Below are 22,857 nucleotides of genomic sequence, written 5' to 3'. Positions count from 1 at the left end.
AGTTTCAAGTTCTGCTGTGACCTTTCATGACTCAGAAACAAGAAAAACATTTCTGGCAAAGCAATCAGATTCTGGGTTGATGGTCAAGGTAGAGCTGAGCATTGCCTGTTGGCTCAATGGGACAAAGAAGGGTCCACGATGTTGCCAAGGTTTACAATGGACATGTGGAAAGATGGGGTTGCTATTATTTGAAGTTGATAAGGTGGAGTCAGGAGTTTGATTTGTGGACTTTAAATGTGTCTCTAAAAAACCCAAGTGGAGAGAGAATATCTCATTCTGTCTGGCATTCAGGGTAGAGGTCTGGGTCTGTGGGTGGAATTTTGACTCTTGAGTGTATACACAGTACTTAAAGAGGTAAGATTCAGTGCTACCACAGGGATTATAAGACGAAAAGAGTCCTGAGAACTGAGTCCCGAGGCACTTGAACAATTAGAAGTTGGGGGGAAATGAGCGCCATCCGCAGTTTCCACCGAGGTAACCCCGCCATGCCCGTCTAAACTCCAGAACTACATTTCCCAGAATCCTTTCCGTCTGTGCTTCCTGGTTAGAGGCAGGTTATGAAGTCCCGCGACACGTAGAAGGCGGAAGTGAAGCGGAAGCCATTACTCTCCAGAGGCGATTGCTGCTGTACACATGGGCAGAGGAGTGGTCCACTGCGGTCACTTCCGAGCTGTTGGTCCCCGCGGCAGACCGGACCTTTCAATGAGCTTCTCGTCCCTTCGGCGGCAGCTTTCTTGACCTCTGCTCCCTGTGATTCTACCCTCCGTGATGTAAGACCCACTTTCCTCACTTAACCCTTTACTCCCCGCCTTCCTGAGGACAAGAGAGGCCCACAAGGCAGGGAGGGGTAACGGGGGACAGGGACCTGGGACCGGGAAGCCAGGCAGCCAGGAGGAGTATGTTTTAGATCCTGTGATGAGCTGTATGAAACGCTAGTGATGAAGTTTAGGACCACTGTATTTAGCGACGAGGGGGAGGCACTGGTGATCTGGTCCAAAAAAACTGACATCTTGGGATGGGGACAGAAAAGCCCGGCCGAAGTGAATTCAGGACATTATTTGGGGGGGGGGGAGGGGTGTGTGTGTGTGTGTGTGTGTGTGTGTGTGTGTCAGTGTCAGGAATTGGAGACCGCAAAGATAAACTACCTACTTTTTGCTTTGTGGTCAGCTTTGTCTAACATTAATAGGAGCACACTGGTTTTCTTTCTGTTAGCATTTGTCTTGAATACTTTTTACACTTAAACTTTTTGGTGTAAATAGCCTATAACTAGATTTTAAAATGCACTTCAACATTGTTGTTTTTAATTTGAGAATTAGTCCATTAATATTTATTGTGATTACTAATATTTTGCGTTGATCTTTACCATCTTATTTGGTACTTCCTGTTTATTTTTTTCCCTTCAAATAATTCTTTTATCAGAATATAGGACATATATGTCCCACAAAAATATGAAAACACAGAAAATTAAAGGAAAAATAAAGTGAATCTGCAAACCAGGCCAAGAAAAATAAGAATTCGAAACCTCGGAAACCTGTATTCTCATAAACTGCGTCCTTCTCTCTCCCCATGATTTTCTTCCTGGATTTTACTGTTTATGTTTTCTCAAAAATGTATTTACTAATTTTGGTAATTACTTGTAGGTGGACTTACACAAAAGTATTTTCAGAGACACCTTCTTTCCATATTGATAGAAGTACCCATTTTAATTTAGATATTTCCAAATATCTTGTAGAAGATTACATGCACCTACCTATCCATTCTTTTTCAGGTATTTTGTGACTTAACTTTTAGTCAGTTTACAAAGTTCCACATACCGGGGTTTTGTTTTCAAGTTGTGTTGAATATATATATGGATTTTGAGAATATTGGCATCATTATGCCATTGAATTTTACAATTAATTAGTTATATCATTTTTTAAAAATAAATTTATTTATTTTTGGCTGTGCTGGGTCTTTGTTGCTGCGTGCGGGCTTTCTCTAGTTGCTGCGAGTGGGGGCTACTCTTCGTTGTGGTGCACGAGCTTCTCACTGTGGTGGCTTCTCTCGTTGCGGAGCTCGGGCTCTAGGCCAGCGGGCTTCAGTAGTTGTGGCACGTGGGCTCAGTAGTTGTGGCTCGCGGGCTTAGTTGCTCCACGGCATGTGGGATCTTTCCAGACCAGGGCTCGAACCTGTGTCCCCTGCGTTGACAGGCAGATTCTCGACCACTGTGCCACCAGGGAAGTCCAAGTTATATCTTGTATAATGCCTTTCAATAAAGTTTTATGAGGATCAGCAAAAACGATTTAAGGGTTTGGTTTGTTGTTGTTAGATTTATTCCTAGGAAAGTGTATATTTTCCTTTTGCATCACACACATTTTTTATTATTTACTTTCTTTGCTAGACAGGCTGAGGACTTTGAGTACCATTGAATAGAGTTTGGATAGCAAACTTGAAGCAGTACTGTTTTCTTTCTGACTTTAAGGGAAGTTAACTTGAATGTTTGCCGGAAGCTTTTTTTTGGAAAGCGTTTATTAGGTAAAAGAAGTCTCCTATTTCCTAATTTAAGAGTTTTTGTCATGGACAGCTGTAAGCTTTTAACAGTGATTTTCGCCCCCCCCCCAGCAACTACTTTGATGTTGATGGATTTCAGTCACCTTTTGCAAACTATGCCTGGTCTGTGGTAGGTTCTAGTTCTGTTTGTGCTTTGAATGAATAAGTGAAAACTAGGACTTTCTCATTTACCTGATAATGTAGTGAGTTAAACCAATTGATTTTCTAATGTTACATTAAATTTGCTTTGATAAAATAACTAAATTGGAAAGGATATGTACTGTTTTATCATTTTTGGTTTCTGGTTGCTAGTGTTTTTGTTTGATGATTTGCATCTATGTTTGAGTGAAATTGGCTTGTAATTTTCTTTTTCTGTGTCAGGTTTATTCCAGCCTCATAAAGTGGGGTGGGAGTGTTCCCTTTTTTCCCCTAAACTCTGGAATATTTTGCCTAAGAGTAGAATAACTTGTTCCTTAAAAGGGAGTTTTACCAGGAAAAACCATTGGGGTCTGAATTTTCTTTGCGGAAAATTTTAAAGCTGTTGTTTCAGTTCTCTAAGAGTCATAGGGCATCCAAGTTCTCTATTTCATTATGGTAAGTAAAATTTCTTTAGGAATTTATTCATTCCATCTAAGGCTAAACTGTATAGTCAAAGTTGTTAATAATGTGCTTTTATTATATTTTTAATGCTTGCTGCCAGTGTAGTGTTTTCTAGGTTTTCATTCTTGTATTTATATGTTCTTTTTTAAAAAAAATACATCCTGCCAGAATTTTGTCAATTTTGTTTTTCATGAAGAACCACTTTATTTTATTTATTTATTTTTTTGTGGTACGCGGTCCTCTCACTGCTGTGGCCTCTCCCGTTGTGGAGCACAGGCTCCAGACGTGCAGGCTCAGCGGCCATGGCTCACGGGCCCAGCTGCTCCATGGCATGTGGGATTTTCCCGGACCGGGGCCAGAACCCGTGTCCCCTGCATCAGCAGGCGGACTATCAACCACTGCGCCACCAGGGAAGCCCCGAAGAACCACTTTATAATGTACATGTTTTCTATTTCATAACTTTCTGTTCTTTATAATTGTCTTCCTTTTACCTTTTTGGCATGTTTCTTTACAGTTTCTTACATTGGAACCTGCATATCCAAAAGGATTACATGATAGTATTTTATTATACTTCAGTTCTAAATATTATGACTTCTTTGGCGTGTGAATTATTTAGGCCTTTTTCTTTTAATTTCCATTTCTGTGACGTTTTTCGGGTTATCTTTTGGTTATTGTTTGCTAACTTGCTTGCACTATAGTCAGAGATTGATGCCATTTTCTGAGACACACATTGTGCCCCATGTGTGGTTGGAGTTTATAGTTAGGAAATACTGTTTCGTCTTGTGCAATCTGCATATAGTTATTGAATTGTCTGCTTGAACATATTATTGAGAGCTCTGGTAGTGGCTTTGTCCATCTCCTTAGAGTTCTGCCCCCCCCGATATATATATATGTGTATATATATATATATATATATATATATATATAAAATAAATTTATTTATTTAACTTTGGCTGCATTGGGTCTTCCTTGCTGCACGCGGGCTTTCTCTAGTTGCAGTGAGTGGGGGCTACTCTTTGTTGTGGTACGCGGGCTTCTCATTGAGGTGGTTTCTCTTGTTGAGGAGCATGGGCTCTAGGCGTGCAGGCTTCAGTAGTTGCGCGAGGGCTCAGTAATTGTGGCTCGCGGGATCTAAAGTGCAGGCTCAGTAGTTGTGGCGCACAGGCTTAGTTGCTCCCCGGCATGTGGGATCTTCCCCGACCAGGACTCGAACCCGTGTCTCCTGCATTGGCAGGCGGATTCTTAACCACTGCACCACCAGGGAAGTCCTACCACGGATATATTTTTGAGGCTATTATGACATATATACAGCTTTTTCTTGGATTGTACCTCTTCTTTTTGTAATTCCTCAGTTTTCTCTATTAACCTTTTTGCCTTAATTCATTCTGATATTAATATATTTAAACCAGGTTTTTTTAAAAAAAGTATTTGCCTTGTATATCTTTTTAAAATTTCCGTTCTTGCTATATCCTTTCTCTTGTAAACAACATATAACTGGATTGTTTTTATTCCATTTTGAGAATATCTGTATTTTAGTTGAAGCATTTTGTCCCTTAACATCCTTTTTTCTTTCCTCTAGTTTCCTTTGATTTGAGTACTTTTTTCATTCCACATTTTTCTCTGCATATTTTGAATTTATCTACATGTTTATGTGCATATTGAATTTATTTATGTCTATTATTTTAGTGGTTATTTTGGAGTATTATTCATGTTCATTCATGAAATTTAGATTTTTTTTAAAATTAATTAATTAATTTGTGGCTGCGTTCGGTCTTCATTGCAGTGCGCAGGCTTCTCATTGCAGTGGCTTCTCTTGTTGCAGAGCACGGGCTCTAGGTGCACGTGTTTCAGTAGTCGTGGCACGTGGGCTCAGTAGTTGTGGCACATGGGCTTAGTTGCTCCGCAGCATGTGGGATCTTCCTGGGCCAGGGCTCGAACCCATGTCCCGTGCATTGGCAGGCAGATTCTTAACCACTGTGCCACCAGGGAAGTCCCTAGATTTTTGATATGTTATCACTCTCCTGATTTACATGGTTTTGTGATCATGCATTTTAATTCTATCTTTTTTTAAACCTCAGAAGAGATTATCACTGTATACAGTCATTTTTAGTTGCATTTTACCCACACATTTTCCATTTTGTATGCTTACTTTGATTCTTGCACTCTTTGATGTAAGTTCTTAACACTGTTTACTTTGGTTCCTTGATTTTTTTCTTTCTCTCTAAAATACGTAGTTTAGAATTTCTCTTTTCTGTGAATGGCAAGCCCAAATATACCATTATTTTGCCATCTTAGTAGATATTTTGTTTGCTAAAGGACTGTATATTTTATTCCAGAGCCATGAAGATGTTCCATTATCTTCTGGCTTCCATTGTTGCTGGCGAGGAGTCAGGTGTCAGGCTAATGTTTATTTCTTTAAAGCGGTGATTCTTAAAGTGTACTCTTCAGACCTACAACATCAGCATCACCTGGGAACTTATTAGAAATGCATACTCTTGCATACTCTTGCATCCCCAGTTTCTGATGAATCAGAAACTGGGGATGTGGCCTAGCAATGTGAATTTTTTTTTGCGGTACGCGGGCCTCTCACTGTTGTGGCCTCTCCCGTTGTGGAGCACAGGCTCCGGATGCGCAGGCTCAGCAGCCATGGCTCATGGGCCCAGCCGCTCTGCAGCATGTGGACTCTTCCCGGACCTGGGCACAAACCCGTGTCCCCTGCATCAGCAGGCGGACTCTCAACCACTGTGCCACCAGGGAAGCCCTTTTGGTTTGTTTTTATAAAATATATTTTCAGTGTGTTTTAACAAGCCCTCCAGGTGACTCAGATGCAACTTGAAGTTTGGGAATCATTGCTTTAAAGGTAACCTGTGCTTTTCCCCCTGGCTGCTGTTAAAATATTCTTTTTGCCATTGCTGTTTCTCTGGTTCAGTGTTGTTGTATCTGTGATCTGTTTTTATCTTCGATCTCTTTATATTTGCTTTTTGAAATGAGAAATCCACAGCTACTGTTTTTTGCAATAACTCCTGTGCTGCTTCTCTCTCCCTTTGGAATTCTATTTAGAATCAGTTCAGCTCTTTTCCCTCTGTCCCCCATGGCTCTTTATACTTATCATCTTTTTATCTGTGTGCCCTCATGTTTATTCTCTAGAAGTGGTTTTTAAATTTAAGCCTGCATAAAAGTCATCTATAGTGCTTGTTAAAACAGATACATCAGTCTGCTCCAAAGAGTCTCATTCAGTTGGACTTGGATATGAACTGGGCATCGGAATTATTAAAGCTCTCTAGATGGTGTTTATGCAGCTGGCTGGGGGACCACACTTTGTGTGATACTCTAGAAAACAATTTTTTGGGGGCTGTGTGTAATCTGATAAAGCTATTTACCTAGTCTCTGCCATTTTACCTTTATTTCAGCAATTGTAATTGTCGTTTTAGAAATTACACATTTTAAAATTTCTGAGTATTTATCGCCAGCTTGTGAATGATTTTGAAAGATATCTGTCCTTTTTTTAAAAATTAATTAATTAATTAAATTTATTTTTTGGCTGTGTTGGGTCTTCATTGCTGCACCCGGGCTTTCTCTAGTTGCAGTGAGTGGAGGCTACTCTTTGTTGGGGTGCAAAGGCTTCTCATTGAGGTGGCTTCTCTTGTTGCAGAGCACGGGCTCTAGGCGCACGGGCTTCAGTAGTTGTGGAACGTGGGCTCAGTAGTTGTGGCTCGTGGGCTCTAGACTGCAGGCTCAGTAGTTGTGGGGCACAGGCTTAGTTGCTCCGCGGCATGTGGGATCTTCCCGAACCGGGGCTCGAACCTGTGTCCGCTGCATTGGCAGGCGGATTCTTAACCACTGTGCCACCAGGGAAGTCCGTGAACCCATTCTTGAATGGAGCCCCCATGGGCAAGAAAGCTGGGCTTTTGCAGCAAGGTGGGGTCACCCGAGGTCTCAAGGACAGACAGACAACAACCTTCATGGATGTGTAATCAGAACCTGGATGTCAGTACTCAAGGGAGGAGGGATTTCAGAGTGTGAACATGTGTGGGATGGGGGAGAGGAAGGCCCAGGAGAACCCTGGCCCTTAGGGATCCTGGCAAAGGAGGAAGGACCAGGAGCAGGAGCCTCCAAAAGAGTATTGCCATTGAGATGGGAGAGATGGAGGAGGACGACCTTGGGATATGATGCACAGTGGCCAAGAGCAGAGGTTCCCCGGGAAGAGGGAGAGAGGGGAGGTTGGTAGTGGGCAGGATCATGTATTGAGGTCAAGCAAGACAAGAATCAGGAAAAAGCTGTTTCCTGATTTGGTGTCAGGGGGTTCACATGCAGAGGTCACCTTGAGAGGGGACATGTGTGGCTCTGGAATCAGGTTCATTAGCCCCTGTTTGTGACCTTCGTCACATGACCTAACCCTTCAGTACATGCCCCACTTTTCTCAGGATACTGCTTACCTCCTGGGGAAGTTGTGAGAATTAAATGAGAGTCCCTGGAAAGACTCAGGAGATACTTTGTACATAGTAAGCATGCTTATGTTGTTATTTGCAGCATTGGTATTGATGTTGGCAAGAAAAGTTGGGGGACAGAAACTTGAGCAGAAGTTTGTAAATTGAGAATAGAGGAATAAGTGGGAGGTGAGGGTGGAGACCTTGTTCTTCAGTGACTCTGAACCTCTTTTTTTAAACGTATCGAGTCTCTCCTTAGTAATCTGATGTTGGAACCCAAATCCTCTACTTGAGAAAGGCAAAGGTTTGTTCCAAGTTCGACCTCAGAAGGCTTGCAATACCTCCTTATACCCAGAAGGTGGCAGCACCTGATCTCATTTGGAGACAGGTACCATGGTATCTAGAAATGAATGAAAGATGGTTGACATTTGTGTATATTTCCTCACTGCAAAAGAGGAAAGAGAAGGGAGCTAATATTTGTTGAGAATCTACTACATCAGCTGATGTAGTATTCTTGAATCTCTGAGAACCCTCACTGTTCTCACACAGGTGGTACTTATCAAATAAAACCATGCCCCCACTGCCACCTCCAAAGGGAGGAATGAACTCAGGCTTTGCAGTTAAAGAAATTAGAGCCCAGGTCTCACCCCTGCCACCTGCTATGCAATTTTCTGGCAGTTACTTAAACTCTCTGAGCCTGTTTGCGCACCTCTGATGGTGCTATAAGACCCATCTGATAGGTTTTCTGTGGGGTTCAGGTAAACCCAACACTGGATTGTGCTTAACATGAGGTGGGACCTGGGTTCCCACCAGTGCAGTGCTGTTCACTCTCTTTGTAAACCTTTCAAAGAGAAATGCAGCTACTTTTATTATTATTACTTCACCCAGTTTCATAGGTTGTTCCCAAGAGTATTACATTTTTCTAATTGTGTTTTATTACATCTGGTTTGTTCACATTTCTAGAAAATAGATAAGACTGGTGCTTGGTAACATTTAATTACAGCTCAAGGAATTAAACAGCTTGCCCCTTATTTTCCAGTTAACAAGCTATAAAATTGTGTTCTACAGTATTTTACATCCCTACTCAGTTTTTAATTTGAAAAGAACATAATTCATCACCTTGGCAAACAAGTGTTTTTTTTCTAGTGTATGATAAATATGTGTGTAGCTAAAGAGACTGCAGATAAAGCAGTTTTGGGAGCATTTTGGCAACACTTACTAAATGTTTAGTCATAAATGTTGACTAAACATTTCACTATCTAGAAATTCGTTCTAAGGAATAACTTGAAAAAAACTGCAAAAATTTAGCTGCAAATATTTCTTCCAAGTGTTGTTTTTCTACTTGTGAAAAATTGGAAATATTCTAAACATTTTAACGTTAAGATCTTTTCAATAAATTGATGTGCCTATTTAGAAACACTTAGAAAATGAAGACATTAAAATATCAAAACATTAATGAAAATGAAAATACATTATACAAATAGTATAGCTGATTATAAATTTCATCTGCAAAAGAAAATATTCGAGAATATCCAATATTTTTGACAAAGAAAAACTCATGAGTGACACGTTGTCCTAGATACCAGAAGATACTAAAGTAATGTGATCTTTTTTAACTTATCATTTGAACTTGATTTTACTATTCATATATCCTTTTCTTCATTCAATATTTTAAAATAATTTCTATGTGCGAGGTACTATGCTTGGCAAATGTATAACCGAATCACTTGGCTGTATGTCAGAAATTGCTAAATTTATAACAAATCAGCATAATGAGATTTGATAATCACCTATATGAAAAAAAAAAACCAAACTGCTAAAGGATTAATTCAGCCAAACAATAAATGACTGGGGTAACTATGACATATGGATTAGCAGTGATGGAGGTCAGGGCAAGATGCCCCAAAATATGCCACTTTGGCATATTGGTTATTTTAAATTAAAGTTACATAAGAAACAGTTGGCGTGAGAAGGACACTCTGACCCTTTTTTGCTACCCTGAAAGTAGGAAATAAATCTCCCGTGTGAAAGGCACCTTCCCTGTACCAGAAGGCAAAGAGACATCCTTATCTCCAGAGATAGATATGAAGTTCAGGGCTGAGAAGGCTGTATAAACAAAATTTGTTACTTCTTTACCAATTTACTACCTCAGGCCCAAACTTTGTCATGTCAGTTCTTCACAAATTTATTGCTTCTTTGTCTGAAAGGTATAAAAGCTGGCTGCTTTGGTCAATTCTTTGAGTCTCTCTTTTTTTTTTTTTTTTCCCTGCGGTATGCAGGCCTCTCCCGTTGCGGAGCACAGGCTCCAGACGCGCAGGCTCAGTGGCCATGGCTCACGGGCCCAGCCGCTCCGCGGCATGTGGGATCTTCCCGGACCGGGGCACAAACCCGTGTCTCCTGCATCGGCAGGCGGACTCTCAACCACTGGGCCACCAGGGAAGCCCCTTTGAGTCTTATAGAGAATAATGTGACATTGACTGAGAACCAGACAACATATCAGCGACATAGAGTCTAAACACCACCCCAGGCTTAACATGTATACAGGTAGCTTGGTCTCCAGGTAGCTTGGTCTCTTTAGGAGTCCAGAGGTGTTTGAGATTGTGCTATCTTGGTTTTGGTATCAGGGTAATGCTGGCCATAAAGATTGTGTTAGAAAAATGTTACCTCTTCTATTTTTGGAAAAGTTTGAATGGATTGGTGTTAATTCTTCTTTTAAGTGTTTGGTAGAATTCACCAGTGAAGTCATCTGGTCCTGGACTTCTCCTTGTTGGGAGAATTTGATGACTGATTGCTCCTGTTTATTTGTTATGGGCCTGTTGATTTTCTATTTCCTCTCTAGTCCATTTTGGTAAAGTGTATGTTTCTGGGAATTTGTCCATTTTATCTAGATTACCTAATTTGTTGGTGTACAGTTGTTCATGGTATTCTCTTTATTTTTTAAAATATTTTTTCTATTCTGTAATGTGGATTTTTTTTTTTTTTTTTGCCATGCCTCACGGCTTGCAGGATGTTCACTGACCAGGGATTGAACCCGGCCCTGGCAGTGAAAGCCTGGCGTCCTAACCACTAGGCCACTAGGGAACACCCTTTTAGAGTCTTTTTAATTTCTGTAAGGTTGGTAGTAATGTCCCCATTTTTACTTCTGATATTAGTTATCTTGTTGATCTTTTGAAAGAACCAACTTTTGTTGATTCTAGTTTTTCTGCTCTCCATTTCATTTATCTCTGTTCTAATTCTTTTGCTGCCTTTAGGTTTAGTTTGCTCTTATCTTGTGGCTTAAGGTGTAAAGTTAGGTTGTTTGAGATCTTTCTTCTTTAATGTAGGTATTAACTGCTATAAATTTCCCTCTGAGCACTGCTTTCATTGCATCCCATCAATTTTGCTGTGTTATATTTCTGTTTTCATTTGTCTGAGTTTTTTCTAATTTCCCCAGTGATTTCTTCTTTGTCCTGTTGGTTGTGTGAGAATGTGTTGTTTCATTTCCATGTATTTGTAAATTTTCCAGTTTTCCCTCTATCATTGTTTTTTAGGTTCATTCCATTGTGGTTGGAGAATATATTTTGCTATTATTTGTCTTAAAATTGGTTGAGAATTGTGTTTGGCCTAATTTATGGTTTATCCTGGAAAACCCTAATTTTCTTTTTCTTTGTAAGTAGTTCATTGATTTTCACTGTGCTTGTCCACTTTTTAATGTAGACATTTAACTGTATACATTTCATGCTGAGAATGATTTTAATCTCATTTCACACATTTTTATTTGTTGTATTTTCATGTAGTATAAAATATTTATTAAGTTTCCATTGTTTCATCTTCTACATAAAATTATTTGTGTGTCTTTAACTTCCAAATATTTGAGTATTTTCTAGATATCTTACTGTTATTAATTTCTAATCTAGTACATTTGCTATCTTTCTAAATTTGAGACTTTTTTATGGTCCAGCATATATGATCCAGACTCTATTGCTCGGTGTTGAATTGGAGAAAGTTAAATGATTTGGAGACATGTGGTGTAAGAGGTAGAATTCATTGACTTTTTTTTTCAAGAGTTTTAAAACATCTACTTTATTTTATTATTGAAGTATAATTGATTTATCATGTGTTTATTACTGCTGTACAGCAAAGTGATTCAGTTATACATGTACATACTTTTTTATTATTCTTTTCCATTATGGTTTATCATAGGATATTGAATATAGTTCTCTGTGCTATACAGTGGGACCTTGTTGTTTATCCATTCTGTATATAAAAGGTTACATTTGCTAACCCCAAACTCCCACTCTATCCCTCCCCCAAACCCCTCCCCGTTGGCAACCACCAGTCTGTTCTCTATTCATTGACCTTTTCTGCCCCCACCCCCCTTCATTTTCTACTTAATATCCGGTAGTGGATTAGGACCTGAGTACAGTGGTGCACTCTTCTAGTTTACTATATAGTTTAGGAAACAGAGTATAAAACAAGGAAATAAAAACAAGGGAGTAAAAACATAAAAATACATTGTGACAGGTTTTGTTAGGAGAAAGAGAGTCAGCTAACAGAGAAAGCCAAGTTTTTTCATATGAAGGTAATTTAAATTTGTAATGTGAAGAAGGTTGTGTGGATTTTTCTTTAGTTTCTAAGTGATTAGAGCTATGGAATGGAGCAGTTAAGTTGTAGCTTTTTTTTAACATCTTTATTGGAGTATAATTGCTTTACAATGTTGTGTTGGTTTCTGCTGTATAACAAAGTGAATCAGCTATATGTATACATATATTCCCATACCCCACCTCCCTCTTGTGAGCGGCCAGAGGGCTGGCTACTGTTTCTCTTTGTTGAGCCCAGAAACACAGGCTCAACAGGCTTTTGTAGAGATGTTCTTTGGTGGCTATTAGTAGGCAGTGAGAATATGATTTTGAATTCATATTGGACCTTGAGTGTTAGAGATGAAAATTAAGGAACATTAAGGGAAGCCTTGGCAAAGCACAGAGTATGAAGAGCAACAGGATAAGGGCTGATTCTTGAGCAAATTCAGCCTTTAATAGTAGAAGGAGACCTTCTGAAAAAACCTTGACAGAGTATCAAGATAAGTAGAGAGAGAACCAGGGAGAGAGTTATATAGAAGCCTAGAAAGATAATGATTCTCGAAGAAAATAGACACCAAATTTTGCTGAGGATCTAAGACTGAAATGCACTTACTGGATTCCATTGACGCAGGACACAGGAGTAATTGTATTTTCTGTGAAGATGGAGATGATGGTAATTGACATTAGGTACACTAAATTAGGGAGATAGTGTGGACTGTCTTTATAAGCTTTTGCTCTGGAGGGAGGGCTAACTGTAGTCGAGGCACATCTGAAGAGGTTGGCTTTAGAAGGGAGGGAGGGCAGACATCTTACTGGTAATAGGAGTCATAGGTCAGTTGTGGGAGGAATTTTTGTGTAACTGGAGACGTGAAAGTAAGAAAGACTCCACTTAACTTTTTTAAAGTAGAGTATAATTTACGTTCAAGAAAATGCACATATCTCAGGTGATCAGTTTGATGAATTTTTTGACACGGTGTACATTGTATAGCCACTAACTGAAAAAAAAAATAAAATATTTCAGTTGCCCCAGAAAGTTCCCTCTTGCTTCTCATTCTGCCACCATATCATATTCCTGCAAGGAGGCAACCAACTTTTTTCCTTCTATTGACTTAAATAAACACATTTTGCTATCAACCTTAATAAATTTTACCTATTTGTGGAATTGGAGTTATAGAGCTTTTTTTTTTTTTTTTTTTTGTCTCGCTTCTGTTGGTCAGCTTTATAGAAGTTCATCCATGTTGTGTGTCTCAGTAGTTTCTTTTCGTTGCTGAGTAGTATTCCACTCTACATACCACAGTTTGCTTATTCATTCTTTTGTTGATGGATATTTAGATTGTTTACACTTTGGGGCTATTAAGAATCAGATTGCTATGACCATTTTTATATGAATCTTTTTGGACATGTTTTAAATTTTTTCTCTTGGGTAAATATCTAGGAGAGGAATTGCTGAGTCAAATGGTAGGTATACTTTTTAAGAAAGTGGAGCATTGTTTTTCAAAGTGGTTGAACCATTTCACACCCCCACCTTTAGTATATGAGAGTTCTGGGTATGCTGTATCCTTGCCACCATTTAGTGTTTATAGTCTTTTAATTTTGGCTGCTCTGGTGGATTAAAATGTTATACCATTAGTTTTAATTTGCATCCATCTGATGACTAATGATTTTGAGTAACTTGTCATGCTTATTGTTCCTCATTAAATTTTGTGAAGTGTCTAATTGTAGCCCTTGTTGAGTTTTTTTTTATATTTTATTATTGTATTGTAGGAGTTCTTTATGTAGTCTGAATGTGAATTCTTTGTCAGGTGTACGTACTGCAAATATCGTTTTTCCCCAATCTGTGGCTTGCCTATTTATTTTCTTTCTTTCTTTTTAAAAAAATATTTATTTATTTATTTATTTATTTATTTTTGGCGGTTTTGGGTCTTTGTTGCTGTGCGTGGGCTTTCTCTAGTTGCGGCAGGTGGTGCCCGGGCTTCTCGTTTTCGTGGCTTCTCTTGTTGCGGAGCATGGGCTCTAGGCACGTAGGCTTCGGTAGTTGTGGCACGTGGGCTCAGTAGTGTGGCTTGTGGGTTGTAGAGCTCAGGCTCAGTAGTTGTGGCACACGGGCTTAGCTGCTCTGCAGCATGTGGGATCTTCCTGGACTAGGGCTCGAACCCGTGTTCCCTGCATTGGTAGACGGATTCTTAACCACTGTGCCACCAGGGAAGCCCCTATTTTCTTAATAATGTCATTTGATGACTAGAAATTTTTAATTTTGGTAAAGTCTAATTATTGGTTTTTTTAAATGTTTAGTTCTGTTTGTGTCTAGTCTAAAATGTTGTGTAACTCAATGTTGTTAAAGTGTTCTCTGGATTTTACTTTTTGGTGTCTGAGTTATCTCAAAAAGTTTTTTTTTAATTCAAATTTTTGTGTATGCAGTGGTAATGGAGGTCAAAGTTCCTTTCTGTCCATTAAGTTCTTGCAGCACCTTGTTTTTTTCCTAATTTGAAGATCTAATTGGCTTTCTTGGGCGGTTTATGAATTGGGCAGCATCCCATCTACCGACTATAGAAGGGTGCTGTCTCAGCACTATTTAGTAAAAAGACTACTTTCCCTAATGAATTACTTTATTCCCTTATTGAAAATCATTTGACTATGCATGTGTAGGTCTATTTCTGTTTTGTTCCATTGACCTTTTTGTCTATACTTATTCCAACAGCTCTTCATTTCTGTAGTAAAGTTAGTAATATGAATCTTCCAAGTTTATTTTTCTTTCTTAACATTGTTCTGGCTCTTCTAGATCTTCTGCATTTTGGTACCCATTTTAGGTTTGGTTTGTCAATATCTAGAACATAACCTGCTGAGATTTTGGTGATGACTGCGTTGTATCTGCAGATGAATTTGGGGAGAGTGAATACCTTAATAATATTGACTCTTGCAGCCCATGAAAGTGATATAGCTCCTCACTTATTTAGGTTTTTTATTTCTTCCAGCATGGTTTCATAGCTTTTATTTGGTTTATTCCTATGTGCTTTATATGTTTTATGCTATTATAAGTGAAAGTATTTTTTAAGTTTCATTTTCCAGTTCTTTGCTGAGTTATGTTTTTTTAGTTGTGATTACTGTGAAATGAAATGCAAGATTATTTGCTGAAAGCAAGGGTCATGTAAGACAGTTTTGGGTTTAGGAAAACTGGTGAGATTTTTACATGGTTTTGGGGAGATTGGATTACCACTTATGCTTTTCTTTAGTATAGATGCTCCTTCAAGGTTAGTGACTGTGTTTTGAAAGCTGCTAGTGTGACTGGGTGTGTGCAGACTGGTCTTTCCAAGTACCTTCAGGAAGGAAACAGATGGTTGGAATCATCCCAGACTGGTCTTCTGCTCACTGGGGGTATACTAGGTAGAGGATTAAAGTAATTTGGACAAAAATTTGTAGAAGTGATGGATCATGATGGATCTCTCAGCTGAATAGGTGGGGCAGTGAAGAAGAATTTGCTGTTAGGGAGCAAGGTGGTAGAAGCCTGGGTGGCCTGGAATCCCCTCTAAGTGGTAGAGTTTATGTGAGAAGCATGTTGTGTAGGAGGTTTTGTCCAGAGGGCAAATTTCTGAATCATTTTTTGTGAAGTGAATCCGATTCTGGTGATGACAAGGCCTGGGCTGTGGCCCACAGGTGTGTATGTTGGTGTGGAGTGGGGGGGCCAAAAGGCATTGGCGATCAGAACACATGGTCCAGATGGACCAGTCCTCATGGATTCTGGAGCCATCCTAAGCCAGGAGGACTATGCCTTGAAGTTGAAGAAGTCTGGGACCCAAGTGTTCAATGAGTGACAGAGTTTAACAGAATTGTAACTGGGGACAAATTACTTGAGAGAGTGAATCTGAATCTTACTTGAGGTAGGTCAGGGACCTCCATCACATTGCCTGGAGGTTTTACCTAAGCAAGGTTAAGGCCCAAGCTGAGACAGGCTGCTCCAAAGAGGAAACGCTGAAAAACAAAAGTCAGAATTGTCCTGTTAGTGGGATAGACAGAAAGCCTTTGGCTACACCTAGTAGTCTTTTTCTCATTTACTACAGATGCCTGCTCCAAGAGTCCCATGAGAGCGAGAGAGTAGCTTTCTGGTGCCAGTGCCCTGCTTTCGTTCAGGCAAATTTACTATCATTCTCGCAGGATGGCAGCTCTTGGTCTGTCTCCCACATGTGGTAAGTTCTTCGGGGGATGAATGCCCTCAGAAATCAAGCTTCAGTGGCCCCTGCCCCTTCACTGAGGGCAAGGATGTGCACAGCTAGTGGGAGGGCTGCCAGGTTAGAAGTGGAGGAGGATGCATGAACTGAACGGGGGTGGGAGCGAAGCCCTGAGAGCTCCCCAGGTGACTGTGTCTGATTCAGGATCTTTGTGAGTTTGGGTGAGGCAGGGAGTGTTTGTAGTTGCTGTGTAAGGAGGGATACTGGTAATTGGTAACCCTGCGGCATCCCATTTATTATTTTGATAAGTCTGGATGAAGTAACAGCTCTATCTCAGAACTTCTATTTCTTTACCCATAAATCGAGAATATATATCACTATCTTTATGGCTATGTAGGCCCACCACCCTTTTTCCTGTCCTTGAGTACAGCAGGGCTTCTCTGGCTTGTTGCACAACAGTGTGTGTGAGTGAGTGTGTGAGGGAACGTGAGATTGGGGCATGTGCACTGCACACATATCGTTAGCATGAGACCGTTTCCTGATCTGTGAATGTCAGGTGGGCTTTAATCCTCATGGGTCCTCTCTTCTCTAGCTATGTCCAGCCAGGAGCCTGCCTATGTCCATGAGTCAGAAATTCCTCTTTCTTCAAAAGACCATTCCTGTCCCCAGGATGTGGAGCTGTTTGCATACAATGGCCTGGAGCCTCATACATCAACCATTGTTGGTTCCCAGGTACACCAAGATCTCAAGGCCCCTGGGGGTGGAGGAGGCACTTCCCTAGAATAGCCGCAACATCACATGTTAGGATTCTTTTAGATCATTTTTTTTTTGTGTGTGTGGTACACGGGCCTCTCACTGTTGTGGCCTCTCGCATTGCAGAGTACAGGCTCCAGACTCGCAGGCTCAGTGGCCATGGCTCATGGGCCCAGCCACTCCACGGCATGTGGGGTCTTCCCAGACCGGGGCACAAATCCGTGTCCCCTGAATCTGCAGGTGGACTCTCAACCACTGCGCCACCAGGGAAGCCCTCTTTTAGATCTTTATCCAGGCTGATCGATGCATGATCAGGGTGCAAGAGGAAAAGCGGGAGAAGTTGGTGAGGCTGTCCTGGTATCAGGGCTGTTAGGTGAAATGACTTATATAACAGGTGTTTCTCTCATAGTATAGCTCAAAGCTCTCAGGCCAGGTTTGGAGTGGAAGCAGGTTTGATCCCATGTCAGAGTTGCATTTGAAGCAATGAGATTATCTCATGAGATTTCTCATTGGAAGAGAAGACATCTGAGGAGTGACTTCTAGAGTAAATGTTTAGACCCCAGATCCCCGTATTGAAAATCCTGTGTTTAGAGTCTCTCCTGTGTAATCTTTAGCCTCAGCCATCTTTGAACACATACAGGCTGGGTTCTCACCGACCCCAAATGTGTGTGGTGTTTCAGGACTCAGTGACTTTCCAGGATGTTGCCGTGGACTTCACTGAGAAGGAGTGGCCCTTGCTGGATTCTTCTCAGAGAAAACTGTACAAAGATGTGATGCTGGAGAACTATAGCAACCTTGCCTCAGTGGGTAAGGCTGGCGGCATTTGTTCATTTATTCGTTCATGAATGAAATGTTTTTGTTGTAAGTAGTTGCTGTGACCCAGAAACTGTGTGGGGATTCGGAACACAGTTATGAACAAGCCGACCTGGTGCCTGCCTGATGGTACCTTGGATATTGAGACCTGTCCATTGCATTGCCCTCAGAGGTTGTCGAGTGTGTCTGAGCTTGGGCATAGTTTTCTGAGTTAAGACGTCCTCAACCCTGGCAGTCCAGTGGTTAGAACGCTGAGCTTTCCCTGCCAAGGGCACGGGTTCAACCCCTGGTCGGAGAAGTAAGATCCTACAAGCCGTGCGCCACGGCCAAAAAGAAAAAAAAAATCCTCATTCTTTTGAAGGGCAAAATGTGTGGGTATTTGTGGTTTTGTGTTTTATGAAAGCCTTTCACTGTGTTCCTTAGAAATGTGGCACCATCATTTTGCTGCTCCTAAGTCAGACTTGTCCATCTTCAGAGCACTGAAGACCAAAACACTGACCCCAGACTAATGGAAGGGGTTGTCCTCTGCACGATCCTCCCTCAACATGTGTCTTTCCCCGTGAGTAGGGTGTCAGGTGGGCAAACCCAGCCTCATCTCCCACTTGGAGCAAGAAGAGGAGCTGAGGACAGAGGAGCAGGAACTTCGCCAAGGCCCTTGTCCCGGTGAGCACCAGGCAGACACAGGTGCTTCTGAGAATCTGCTCTCTCCAGTGGTTGGGATGACAGAGATCCATGAGAAAACAGCACCCGGGGAAACCTGAAAATGCTCTTTCTCTTTCACTGTCCCTCAATCCTCTCACAATTCTTTTGGTCTCCATGTTCCTTCTTCTTTAAATTCGTCATGTGTCCAGATGGGTCCTTTGTCCCATTCTCTCCTACTCAACATTCCTGATCTCACTCTTAATGTCATTATCAATGTCATTCTTTGAAGAGGTGCTTCTTAGTGAGTCAGCTTAAATTTCTACCCTTGTCACTGCCAAATATCTCACATAACCAGATTTTTCAGTCATTTTTACTCATGTGTGTTCTCCCCTTTCATATTCCCTTTCCTTCTTTAGGGTTAATATTTGCAAAGAAAGCCACCTCTTTTTTTTTTTTTTTTTTTTTTTTTGCGGTACGCGGGCCTCTCACTGCCGTGGCCTCTCCCGTTGCGGAGCACGGGCTCCGGACGCACAGGCCCAGCGGCCATGGCTCACGGGCCCAGCTGCTCCGCGGCATGTGGGATCTTCCCGGACCGGGGCACGAACCCGTGTCCCCTGCATCGGCAGGCGGACTCTCAACCACTGTGCCACCAGGGAAGCCCCCACCTCTGTTTTTGTCACCATCATCCCTCCATTTTCTTTCTCCAGCAAGCTAATATTTTCCCAATTTGTTTCAGATTGGGAGATTCCATCTAAAACCAAATGGTCAATTCTTATGGAAGATATTTTGGGGAAGGAAACATCTAATGGTGTGACAATGGTAAGATTTCCTTGGGATAATTCTGGATCTTCCATATTGGGAGAAGACAGGGGCAGCCTGAGTTAGAAAAGCAGCTCAAAACCAGGCAGGTCCCCAAGAGGAAACGGTGTCAGAGACACTGAATATTACCAATTTGGGGAAAACCCTAAAACCTGACCCCAAACCTCTTCACTTGAAGTTCCAGTGAGTAAATATTTCTATAACTGTGTCTCAGATGTTGAATGTTGGGGCTTAATTGAGTTTTAAACAGTTAACAAAGTATATGCAAAAAGCTTTGTGAAAGTTATACACGTGGAGCCTCAGAGCATAGCATTCACTTGTTTTCTTTGATGGAGTCCAAATGAGGCAGGAGCAGTACTTTTGCACTGCAAATTATGACACCATTAGTCATAATGATGCGCTTCTATTCATGCCAGTTTATGTAGGGATAGTCTTAGGAATGTAATGAATATGGGAAATGTCTTAGTCAACCCTCCCTTTTCATCAACAGGAAAGCAGTCGGCTTGGAGAGAAATCCAGTGAATATGCTAACCTGTTTGACGTCTTCAGCATGGGTGCTCATCTGACTCAGCAAATGGGAAGGCACACTAGCAAGAGGCCTTATCACCGCCGGGACTGTGGGGTGACTTTCAAGAACAGATCCCATGTAACCCAACATGTGAACATTTACAATGGGAGGAAAATGCATGAATGTCATCAGTGCCAAAAAGCCTTCACCACAAGTGCTTCCCTTACACGGCACAGGAGAATACACACTGGGGAGAAACCCTATGAGTGCAGTGCCTGTGGGAAAGCTTTCAATGACCCCTCAGCTCTTAGGAGTCATGCAAGAACTCATCTCACAGAGAAACCCTTTGACTGCAGTCAGTGTGGAAATGCATTCCGAACCCTCTCCGCATTGAAGATACACATGAGAGTTCACACTGGGGAGAGACCTTACAAGTGTGATGAATGTGGGAAGGCATATGGCAGGAGCTGCCATCTCATTGCACACAGAAGAACACACACTGGAGAGAGACCCTACGAATGTCACGACTGTGGGAAAGCTTTCCAGCATCCCTCACATCTCAAAGAGCACATCAGGAACCACACTGGAGAGAAACCCTACAAATGTACACAGTGTGGAAAAGCCTTCCGATGGAAGTCCAACTTTAACTTGCACAAGAAGAACCACATGGTAGAGAAAACATACGAGTGTAAAGAGTGCGGGAAATCCTTTGGGGACCTCCTGTCACGGAGAAAACACATGAGAGTTCACATTGTAAAGAAACCTGTTGAATGTAGACAGTGCGGGAAAGCCTTCAGAAACCAGTCCATCCTTAAGACACACATGAATTCCCACACTGGAGAGAAACCGTATGGGTGTGATCTCTGCGGGAAAGCCTTCAGTGCAAGCTCCAACCTAACTGCGCACAGAAAAATACACACTCAAGAGAGGCGCTACGAGTGTGCCGCCTGCGGTAAGGTCTTTGGTGATTATTTATCGCGGAGGAGGCACATGAGCATTCATCTCGTAAAGAAGCATGTCGAATGCAGGCAGTGTGGGAGAGCCTTCAGAAACCAGTCGACCCTTAAGACACACATGAGGAGTCACACAGGAGAGAAGCCTTACGAGTGTGATCACTGTGGGAAAGCCTTTAGCATCTGCTCGAACCTTAATGTGCACCGGAGGATACACACCGGGGAGAAGCCCTACGAGTGCCTGGTCTGTGGGAAAGCCTTCAGTGATCACTCGTCCCTCAGGAGTCACGTGAAGTCGCACCGGGGAGAGAAGCTCTTCACGTCATCAGTGTGGAAAAGGCTCCAGTGACACATCTCTTTAAAGAGAAACACGAGAGCGCAGACCTGGCAGGTGTAAGGAAGGCAGGAAGCCTTGATGAACTCATCTCACTGGGCACAAAAGAATATGTGTTAACTTGGGAGAAATCCAATTTGTGTAATAACTGTGGAAAGACTTGGGTTTTTCCACATCACTTTGGAGATAGCATGAGAACTCAAGATAGTTGAGAAAACATGTGTTTGTGGTGTGAAGAAGCCATCAGTGTATGTTCAGCTCTCAACAAACGAGAACTTAGGGGGAGAAACCCTAGTCTGATATTTAATGTCAAAATGACTTTAGCATCACCTTGTACCTTCTTGGCACAAGAGTAAGCCCACCAGGGAGGATCTCTGTAAATTCCAAGACTGGACAGACCTTTCCTGGTCTCACTGTATTCCTCATGAGAGAAATCACACTGAAGAGAAAAACCTATGAAATAAGGAACATGGGAAAGTCGGTAACGGGTGGGCAAACTATGGCCAGCTGTCTGTTTTTGTACAGCTGGCAAGCTGAGAATAGTTGTTGCATTTTTAAGAAGAAAAATATGTGCCAGAGACCATGTGTGGCCGACAAAGTCTAAAATACTGTCTGGCCCTTTACAGAAAAAAATTGCCAGTCCTTGGTCTACAGCAGTGGTTCTCAATTGGGGATAACTTTGCTCCCCAGGAGACACTTGGCAACGTCTGGAGACATTTTTGGTTGTCAAAGCTGGGGAGGTGCCACTGGCATGTTTTGGGAAACATCGGGGATACTGTTAAGTATCCTGCAGTAGACAGGGGCTTCCCCCAAGATAGAGAAATTATGTGCCCCAAAATGTCAATATTGCTGAGGTTGAGAAACCTTAGCCAACAATCCCTCCATTTTTTATGAAACACGTGGGTACTCACACTAGGAGAAATTTCTCTTTAAAACTTCAAAATTATAATCAGTGTAATTCTTTCAGGAAACACATGAGAACCCACACTACAGACAATCCCTGTGTGGAGATAATTTCATCCACAGCCCTGTCACTTGTGCGTATGAGAATTCACTCCCCAGTGGGATTTCTTAGTAAATGTGGAATTGCACTTATCAGTCTTTCATCATGAAAGTGGACCCCAGCTCATGAATTTTTAAGTCTTTAATTTTAAGATCATGCTCTTCCAAATAACCCTTATGCCTCATCACAGAAGGTTTGTATATAGTATTTTTACTATAATTTCATTCTCAATATGTGTTCATTTCCTTTTGGACAACTTACTTGACCGATGGAATTTTTTAGAATAGTGTTACATGCTGTGTAACATGTGGGTATTTTTAGTACCTGTTTGTTACAAGTATCTAATTCAAATGCAGTTGTGATCAGAGCAGGATGTCTTCATCAGATTGATCCTTTGGAATGTTTTTGGCCTCCAATCCAGCCAAGAGTAACATATAGTTGCTCCTTCAGTATCTCACATTCTTTATATCAAGAAAGTCCAAGTTTCATCTGATTAGTAAGGTGTGCTATTTTTTTTTTTTTTTTTTTTTTTTTTTCTTTTTGCGGTATGCGGGCCTCTCACTGTTGTGGCCTCTCCCGTTGCGGAGCACAGGCTCCGGACGCGCAGGCCCAGAGGCCATGGCTCACGGGCCCAGCCGCTCCGCGGCATATGGGATCCTCCCAGACCGGGGCACGAACCCGTATCCCCTGCATCAGCAGGCGGACTCTCAACCACTGCGCCACCAGGGAGGCCCGTGGTGTGCTATTTTTAAAA

The 22,857-nt window shown here is 41.6% G+C and overlaps 1 protein-coding gene across 2 annotated transcripts; it reads left to right on the top strand.

Annotated features, from left to right (window-relative positions):
• Positions 1 to 605: 605 nt before the first annotated feature.
• On the top strand, positions 606 to 22,611 carry ZNF317 (zinc finger protein 317). 2 transcript variants are annotated; one of them, XM_081232522.1, is made up of 7 exons: positions 606 to 770; positions 16,171 to 16,296; positions 16,871 to 17,010; positions 17,712 to 17,838; positions 18,412 to 18,507; positions 19,223 to 19,305; positions 19,796 to 22,611. In XM_081232522.1, the coding sequence occupies exons 2-7, from the start codon at positions 16,266 to 16,268 to the stop codon at positions 21,113 to 21,115; spliced, it is 1,797 nt and encodes a 598-aa protein (XP_081088648.1). In that variant the 5' UTR covers positions 606 to 770; positions 16,171 to 16,265; the 3' UTR covers positions 21,116 to 22,611. The 2 variants fall into 2 exon arrangements, with proteins under 2 accessions (XP_081088648.1, XP_081088649.1); XM_081232523.1 differs by lacking the exon at positions 16,171 to 16,296.
• Positions 22,612 to 22,857: the final 246 nt, after the last annotated feature.

This window comes from Mesoplodon bidens (genome assembly GCF_964165515.1).
Source record: "Mesoplodon bidens genome assembly, chromosome: 4".
NCBI classification, from domain to species: Eukaryota; Metazoa; Chordata; class Mammalia; order Artiodactyla; family Ziphiidae; genus Mesoplodon; species Mesoplodon bidens.
Note: the sequence above shows the minus strand (reverse complement) of the source record. Positions and strands in the feature narration are given on the sequence as shown.